The sequence below is a fragment of the Coregonus clupeaformis genome, unplaced genomic scaffold (assembly GCF_020615455.1).
Source record: "Coregonus clupeaformis isolate EN_2021a unplaced genomic scaffold, ASM2061545v1 scaf0876, whole genome shotgun sequence".
Lineage (NCBI taxonomy): Eukaryota > Metazoa > Chordata > Actinopteri > Salmoniformes > Salmonidae > Coregonus > Coregonus clupeaformis.
In genome coordinates, this window is record NW_025534330.1 from 17,501 (window position 1) to 26,093 (window position 8,593).

At 51.3% G+C, this 8,593-nt stretch overlaps 2 protein-coding genes across 2 annotated transcripts in view; both read right to left on the minus strand.

Annotated features, from left to right (window-relative positions):
• The window catches only part of LOC123485866 (endothelin receptor type B-like), a gene marked incomplete at its 5' end in the record, with an annotated part of 16,830 nt that extends 10,847 nt beyond the window's left edge, over nt 1-5,983 (minus strand). The window contains one exon of the mRNA XM_045216974.1: nt 5,480-5,983. Within this exon, the coding sequence (XP_045072909.1) occupies nt 5,480-5,983 (504 nt within the window). The remainder of the gene's footprint in view (nt 1-5,479) is intronic.
• Nucleotides 5,895-8,019, minus strand: LOC123485867 (proline-rich receptor-like protein kinase PERK7). Its single transcript, XM_045216976.1, has 2 exons — nt 7,482-8,019; nt 5,895-6,140 (listed from the first exon to the last, which is right to left on the minus strand). Exons 1-2 carry the CDS (start codon nt 8,017-8,019, stop codon nt 6,013-6,015), a joined length of 666 nt encoding a protein of 221 aa, XP_045072911.1. The 3' UTR covers nt 5,895-6,012.
• Between the last annotated feature and the right edge of the window lie 574 nt (nt 8,020-8,593).

Consider the following 8,593-nt stretch of genomic DNA (forward strand, 5'->3'; position numbering starts at 1 on the left):
CAGGGTTAGAGTTAGAGGAGAGGAGGAGAGGAGGAGAGGGCAGGGTTAGAGGAGGAGGAGAGGAGGAGAGGAGGGGAGGGCAGGGTTAGAGGAGGAGGAGAGGAGGAGAGGAGGAGAGGGCAGGGGTTAGAGGAGGAGGAGAGGGAGGAGAGGAGGGGAGGGCAGGGTTAGGAGTTAGAGGAGAGGAGGAGAGGAGGAGAGGGCAGGGTTAGAGGAGGAGGAGAGGAGGAGAGGAGGGGAGGGCAGGGTTAGAGTTAGAGGAGAGGAGGAGAGGAGGAGAGGGCAGGGTTAGAGGAGGAGGAGAGGAGGAGAGGAGGGGAGGGCAGGGTTAGAGGAGGAGGAGAGGAGGAGAGGAGGAGAGGGCAGGGTTAGAGTTAGAGGAGAGGAGGAGAGGAGGAGAGGGCAGGGTTAGAGTTAGAGGAGAGGAGGGAGGGCAGGGTTAGAGGAGGAGGAGAGAGGAGGAGGGCAGGGTTAGAGTTAGAGGAGAGGAGGAGAGGGCAGGGGTTAGAGGAGGAGGAGAGGAGGAGAGGAGGGGAGGGCAGGGTTAGAGGAGGAGGAGAGGAGGAGAGGAGGAGGGCAGGGTTAGAGTTAGAGGAGAGGAGGAGAGGAGGGAGGGCAGGGTTAGAGTTAGAGGAGAGGAGGAGAGGGCAGGGTTAGAGTTAGAGGAGAGGAGGAGAGGAGGAGAGGGCAGGGTTAGAGGAGGAGGAGAGGAGGAGAGGAGGAGAGGGCAGGGTTAGAGGAGGAGGAGAGGAGGAGAGGAGGAGAGGGCAGGGGTTAGAGGAGGAGGAGAGGAGGAGAGGAGAGAGAGGGCAGGGTTAGAGGAGGAGGAGAGGAGGAGGAGGAGAGGGCAGGGTTAGAGTTAGAGGAGAGGAGGAGAGGAGGGAGGGAGGGCAGGGTTAGGAGTTAGAGGGGAGGAGGAGAGGAGGAGAGGAGGAGAGGAGGAGAGGAGGAGAGGAGGAGAGGAGGAGAAGGCAGGGTTAGAGGAGGAGGAGAGGAGGAGAGGAGGGGAGGGCAGGGTTAGGGAGGAGGAGAGGAGGAGAGGAGGGAGGGCAGGGTTAGAGGAGGAGGAGAGGAGGAGAGGAGGGAGGGGCAGGGTTAGAGGAGGAGGAGAGGGAGGAGAGGAGGGAGGGCAGGGTTAGAGGAGGAGGAGAGGAGGAGGAGGAGAGGGCAGGGTTAGAGTTAGAGGAGAGGAGGAGAGGAGGGGAGGGGAGGGCAGGGTTAGAGTTAGAGGGGAGGAGGAGAGGAGGAGAGGAGGAGAGGAGGAGAGGAGGAGAGGAGGAGAGGAGGAGAGGAGGAGAAGGCAGGGTTAGAGTTAGAGGGGAGGAGGAGGAGGAGAGGAGGAGAGGGCAGGGTTAGAGTTAGAGGAGAGGAGGAGAGGAGGAGAGGGCAGGGTTAGAGGAGGAGGAGAGGAGGAGAGGAGGAGAGGAGGAGAGGAGGAGAGGGCAGGGTTAGAGTTAGAGAGGAGGAGGAGAGGAGGAGAGGGCAGGGTTAGAGTTGGAGGAGAGGAGGAGAGGGCAGGGTTAGAGTTAGGGGGAGGAGGAGAGGAGGAGAGGAGGAGAGGGCAGGGAGTTAGAGTTAGAGGAGAGGAGGAGGAGGGAAAGGAGGGGGGGAGGAAGAGAGGAGGAGAGAGGAGGGGAGGAAAGGAGGGGGAGGAAGAGAGGAGGAGAGGAGGAGAGGAGGAGGAGGAAAGGAGAGGAGAGGAGGAGAGGAGAGGAGAGGAGAGGAGGAGGAGAGGAGAGGAGAGGAGAGGAGAGGGGAGGGAGGAGAGAGAGGAGAGGAGAGGAGAGGAGAATAGAACAGACTCATGGAGCTATCATCAAACAGCCAGGAGCTGAATAACACAAGAGAGGGTTAGAGGAGAATATAATACAATAGAGGAGAGGAGAGGAGAATAAAATAGAGAAGAGCAGAGTAATAATAATAATAATAATATGCCATTTAGCAGACGCTTTTATCCAAAGCGACTTACAGTCATGCGTGCATACATTATTTTTATTTTTTTTGTGTCTGGGTGGTCCCGGGGATCGAACCCACTACCTTGGCGTTACAAGCGCCGTGCTCTACCAGCTGAGCTACAGAGGACCCGGAGTAGTGGAGCAGAGTAGATAAATAGAGTAGAGTAGAGTAGAAGGGGGTATGAAACTGAATATTATTGAACTCTTATTGAATCTCTCTCCTCTCCTCTCCTCTCCTCTCTCTCCTCTCCTCTCCTCTCCTCTCCTCTCCTCTCCTCTCCTCTCCTCTCCTCTTCTCTTCTCTTCTCTTCTCTTCTATCTCTTTCTTTCTGTCCCAGTTTGGAGTTCTGTCCAAGGCTTTTCTCCCAGAGGAGGGAGCAGCTATATTTAAACACTGGAGGCAAATATTCCCAAACCTAGACAGATCTAGACAGAGCTAAACAGATCTAGACAGACCTAGACAGAACTAGACAGACCTAGACCGATCTAGACAGACCTAGACAGATCTAGACAGACCTAGACAGATCTAGACAGACCAAGACAGATCTAGACATATCTAGACATATCTAGACAGACCTAGACAGACAAAGACAGATCTAGACAGAACTAGACAGACCTAGACAGACCTAGACAGATCTAGACAGACCTAGACAGACCTAGACAGACCTAGACAGACAAAGACAGATCTAGACAGAACTAGACAGACCTAGACAGACAAAGACAGATCTAGACAGAACTAGACAGACCTAGACAGACCTAGACAGACCTAGACAGACAAAGACAGATCTAGACAGAACTAGACAGACAAAGACAGATCTAGACAGAACTAGACAGACCTAGACAGACAAAGACAGATCTAGACAGAACTAGACAGACCTAGACAGACCTAGACAGACCTAGACAGACAAAGACAGATCTAGACAGAACTAGACAGACCTAGACAGACCTAGACAGACCTAGACAGACAAAGACAGACCTAGACAGACCTAGACAGACCTAGACAGACAAAGACAGATCTAGACAGAACTAGACAGACCTAGACAGACAAAGACAGATCTAGACAGAACTAGACTGACCGTTTGAAACGTCAATGTTTGGAATGAAACATATATCCTCTGGTTTGTTTGTCACAAAACAAAACATGTTCAGTGTGTGTGTGTGCTGAGTGCTTGTGTGTGTGTGTGATGAGTGATTGTGTGTGTGCTGTGTACGTGTGAGTGTGTGTGTGTACGTGCAGCATGTGTACGTGTGTGAGGTCAGTCTCACTGTGTTATTTTAGGGCTGTTTATCAGAACACCTCTACACCAGACAGAGCTGAGAGAGATTCCTATGGAACTATTCTCTAGATAGACACATCCCCCTATGGGCTCTGGTCTAAAGTAGTGCACTATATAGGGAATAGGGTGCCATTCTCTGGTCTAAAGTAGTGCACTATATAGGGAATAGGGTGCCATTCTCTGGTCTAAAGTAGTGCACTATATAGGGAATAGGGGTGCCATTCTCTGGTCTAAAGTAGTGCACTATATGGGAATAGGGTGCCATTCTCTGGTCTAAAGTAGTGCACTATATAGGGAATAGGGTGCCATTCTCTGGTCTAAAGTAGTGCACTATATAGGGAATAGGGTGCCATTCTCTGGTCTAAAGTAGTGCACTATATAGGGAATAGGGTGCCATTCTCTGGTCTAAAGTAGTGCACTATATAGGGAATAGGGTGCCATTCTCTGGTCTAAAGTAGTGCACTATATAGGGAATAGGGTGCCATTCTCTGGTCTAAAGTAGTGGACTATATAGGGAATAGGGTGCCATTCTCTGGTCTAATGTAGTGCACTATATAGGGAATAGGGTGCCATTCTCTGGTCTAAAGTAGTGCACTATATAGGGAATAGGGTGCCATTCTCTGGTCTAAAGTAGTGCACTATATGGGGAATAGGGTGCTATTTGGGATGCAGCAATAGACGTCCAAAGGGTGCTATTGATTATATATAGTGAAGGACAGACGGACAGAGACAGACACACAAAGGATGAACGGGCAAGACAAAATATTTAAGTGCCTTTGAACTGGGCATGGTAGTAGGTGCCAGGTGCACCGGTTTGTGTCAAGAACTGCAACGCTGCTGGGTTTTTCACTCTCAACACTCTCCTGTGTGTATCAAGAATGGTCCACCACCCAAAGGACATCCAGTCAACTTGACACAACTGTGGGAAGCATTGCGCCCACCTGGTGTCCTAGGTCTAAATCAGGCCCTGATTAGAGTGGAATCACCCACCTGGTGTCCCAGGTCTAAATCAGGCCCTGATTAGAGTGGAATCACCCACCTGGTGTCCCAGGTCTAAATCAGGCCCTGATTAGAGGGGAATCACCCACCTGGTGTCCCAGGTCTAAATCAGGCCCTGATTAGAGGGGAATCACCCACCTGGTGTCCCAGGTCTAAATCAGGCCCTGATTAGAGGGGAATCACCCACCTGGTGTCCCAGGTCTAAATCAGGCCCTGATTAGAGGGGGAATCACCCACCTGGTGTCCCAGGTCTAAATCAGGCCCTGATTAGAGGGGAATCACCCACCTGGTGTCCCAGGTCTAAATCAGGCCCTGATTAGAGGGGAATCACCCACCTGGTGTCCCAGGTCTAAATCAGGCCCTGATTAGAGGGGAATCACCCACCTGGTGTCCCAGGTCTAAATCAGGCCCTGGTTAAAGGGGAATCACCCACCTGGTGTCCCAGGTCTAAACCAGTCCCTGATTAGAGGGGAATCACCCACCTGGTGTCCCAGGTCTAAATCAGGCCCTGATTAGAGGGGAATCACCCACCTGGTGTCCCAGGTCTAAATCAGTCCCTGATTAGAGGGGAATCACCCACCTGGTGTCCCAGGTCTAAATCAGGCCCTGATTAGAGGGGAATCACCCACCTGGTGTCCCAGGTCTAAACCAGTCCCTGATTAGAGGGGAATCACCCACCTGGTGTCCCAGGTCTAAATCAGGCCCTGATTAGAGGGGAATCACCCACCTGGTGTCCCAGGTCTAAATCAGTCCCTGATTAAAGGGGAATCACCCACCTGGTGTCCCAGGTCTAAACCAGTCCCTGATTAGAGGGGAATCACCCACCTGGTGTCCCAGGTCTAAATCAGGCCCTGATTAGAGGGGAATCACCCACCTGGTGTCCCAGGTCTAAACCAGTCCCTGATTAAAGGGGAACAATGAAAGAAAGCAGTGGAACTGGCTTCCAGGTCCAGAGTTGAGTATGAGGAATATAGATGTTATATTGAGCCAGTTTGAGCCAGTTCGCTACAGCAGGAAAATAATCCTGCAGCAACAGGAAATATGGATTATAATTCATGGACATTTTTTGTAGTGGTTGATAAATTTTTCATAAGGGCAAATCAAGTCTGAAATGTTAAAGTGGAAATTACAAACTTTACAAGCCTTTTTAATCCCTTGAATACACTACAAGCTTGCATTTTGCTGCCGTGCAGGAAAATTCCTGCAACAACAGGATGATCAAATTAAGATGTGGCATCTGTATCTTACCTTATATACGTTGATGGGTATATCTATAGTGATATAGATCAGGTCCCCCAGGGCCAGGCTGGCTATCAGGGCATTGGGTCCGTTCCTCATGGTCTTATTCAGGTAGATAATCCTCAGTAGAGTAGCGTTCCCCACCATCCCGACCATGAATATCACACAGCTGATCGCCGTGTTGATGTATTTAAAGGCTGTCTTTATGAAGGTCACCTGGTGACAGACAGGGGGCGCTACGTGCCCGACACGTACTCCCCAGGAGGAGGAGGAGGAGGTGTTGGAGGAGTGACGGGTCCATGTTTGAGATGTTTGTGTCCAGGAGAGAGTGTGGAAGAGACGGGGACATGGAGGTCCAGGGATGTCGTGTCTTGTATCAGTCCCAGGGATGAGGAGGGGTCCTGGGGCTCTCCTGTCAGGATTGGGGGGCTCTGACACTGTCCCAATGTGGAGACGTGGAACACCGCCAGTAGTACTAACAACATGGAAGAAACAGGAACAGTAGAACCCATTCTGACTCTAGAACCTGTCCTAGAACGTATTCAACAGTCCAGGGAAGAGATGGAGGATTTCAGGCAGGATAGTTCAAAGGTTCCACAGTGATACAGGATTCCACAGTGATACAGGATTCCACAGTGATACAGGATTCCACAGTGATACAGGAGGTCCTCTGAAGAAGAGGAGGAGAGGAAAGATTGGTAATATGATGAAGGGCAGGATTTGCGGAGGGGCACAAATCTTCATTTCTTAACTTTGTTTTCTTGTATTTTATATTTCTTGAAACTCACTGTCCAACCCCCTACTGTACTAACAGAGTCATTAAGATTAATTTGTAGTAGACTGACTCTAACAGTGGTATCCTGTCTCAATTACTGACACATAAACAATGAAAGAACTCCCTCTCTCTCCCCCCGCCTCTCTCTCTCCCCCCGCCTCTCTCTCGCCTGTCTCTCTCTCTCTCCTGTCTCTCTCTCTCCTGTCTCTCTCTCCTGTCTCTCTCTCTCCCTCTCTCCTGTCTCTCCCTCTCTCTTGTCTCTCTCTCTCTCCTTTCTTTCTCTCTCCTGTCTCTCTCTCTCTCCTGTCCCTCTCTCTCTCTCTCTCTCTCTCTCTCTCTCCTGTCTCTCTCCCTCTCTCTCTCCTGTCTCTCTCTCTCTCTCTCCTGTCTCTCTCTCTCGCCTGTCTCTCTCTCCTGTCTCTCTCTCTCTTTCCTGTCCCTCTCTCTCCTGTCTCTCTCTCTCCTGTCTCTCTCTCTCTCCTGTCTCTCTCTCTCTCCTTTCTTTCTCTCTCCTGTCCCTCCCTCTCTCTCTCTCTCGCTCTCTCTCTCTCTCTCTCTCTCTCTCTCTCTCTCTCTCTCTCTCTCTCTCTCTCTCCTCTCTCTCTCTCTCTCTCTCTCTCTCTCTCTCTCTCTCTCTCTCTCTCTCTCTCTCTCTCCTCCCTCTCTCTCGTCTCTCTCTCTCCTGTCTCTCTCTCCTGTCTCTCTCTCTCTCCTGTCTCTCTCTCTCTCTCTGTCCCTGACCTGCAGTCTTGGTAGGTTTTCCTGTCTCTCTCTCTCCCTCTCTGTCCCTGACCTGCAGTCTCTCTCCTGTACTGTTTTCCTGTCTCTCTCTCTCCCCCTCTCTGTCCCTGACCTGCAGTCTCTCTCCTGTATTGTTTTCCTGTCTCTCTCTCTCTCTCTCTCTCTCCTGTCTCTCTCTCTCCCTCTCTCCCCCTGACCTGCAGTCTCTCTCCTGTATTGTTTTCCTCTCTCTCTCTCTCTCTCTCTCTCTCTCTCTCTCTCTCTCTCTCTCTCTCTCTCTCTCTCTCTCTCTCTCTCTCTCTCTCTCTCTCTCTCTCTCTCTCTCTCTCCTGTCTCTCTCTCTCTCCCTCTCTCCCCCTGACCTGCAGTCTCTCTCCTGTACTGTTGTCCTGCTGTATAGTTTTCTACTATCTGGTGATATTAATAGATACAGCAGCACCTCTTATAACCTCTTATAACCTACCTCTGTATATTAATGTAGCTCTTATGACCTACCTACATAGATTACAGTTTGTACTGTAGTCATACAGTATGCAATGCCATAACGCAGGGGTGTCCAAATCAATTCCTGGAGGACTGTGTGTCCGCTGGTCCTGGAGGACTGGGTGTCTGCTGGTCCTGGAGGACTGGGTATCTGCTGGTCCTGGAGGACTGGGTGTCTGCTGGTCCCGGAGGACTGTGTCCGCTGGTCCTGGAGGACTGTGTGTCTGCTGGTCCTGGAGGACTGTGTGTCTGCTGGTCCTGGAGGACTGGGTCTGCTGGTCCTGGAGGACTGTGTGTCCGCTGGTCCTGGAGGACTGTGTGTCTGCTGGTCCTGGAGGACTGGGTCTGCTGGTCCTGGAGGACTGTGTGTCTGCTGGTCCTGGAGGACTGTGTGTCTGCTGGTCCTGGAGGACTGTGTGTCCGCTGGTCCTGGAGGACTGTGTGTCTGCAGGTCCTGGAGGACTGTGTGTCCGCTGGTCCTGAAGGACTGGGTCTGCTGGTCCTGGAGGACTGGGTCTGCTGGTCCTGAAGGGTTTGACACCCCTGTCATAACAACTTCTTACATTACAGATATATGACTAGTTTGTTGGTAAATAATTGTATACATTCAGACAGTCACTCACCTTGTTTCTGAGTCTGGTCTCTCAAACTCAGTCAGACCAGAAGTAGCAGTCCTTTAAAGATGTCCCCTATGTCTCCATATTATAATATGTTTGAAGAACGAACACTAGGCTTTATCTGGATATGTAGAGGAGTGGGGGAGGAGAGCGTCCTCAGTAGAGTTCTAGAGTAGAGTCCTTCTCAGCTGTCTTCTCTGACTGTGTTAAAGAGCCTGTAGCTGTGACATGGAGCAGTCTCCTCCTGTGGGATCTCTTTCTCTCTGTCGCTTGTTCTCTCTTCTTCCTCCTCTTTTGTCTCTTTCTCCCTCCCTCCCTCCCTCCCCCCCTCCCTCCCTCCCTGCCTCACAGTCATGACAACACAAATTCATCAAAGCCCCTCCTCCCAAACGTTGATCGGTCTGCCCTTTTCCCCTCTCTCTCCCCCCTCTCTCTCCCCCTCCTCTCTCTCCCTCTCCCCACTCTCCCCACTCACATGATGCCAAAAGTATACAACCCACCCCCTTT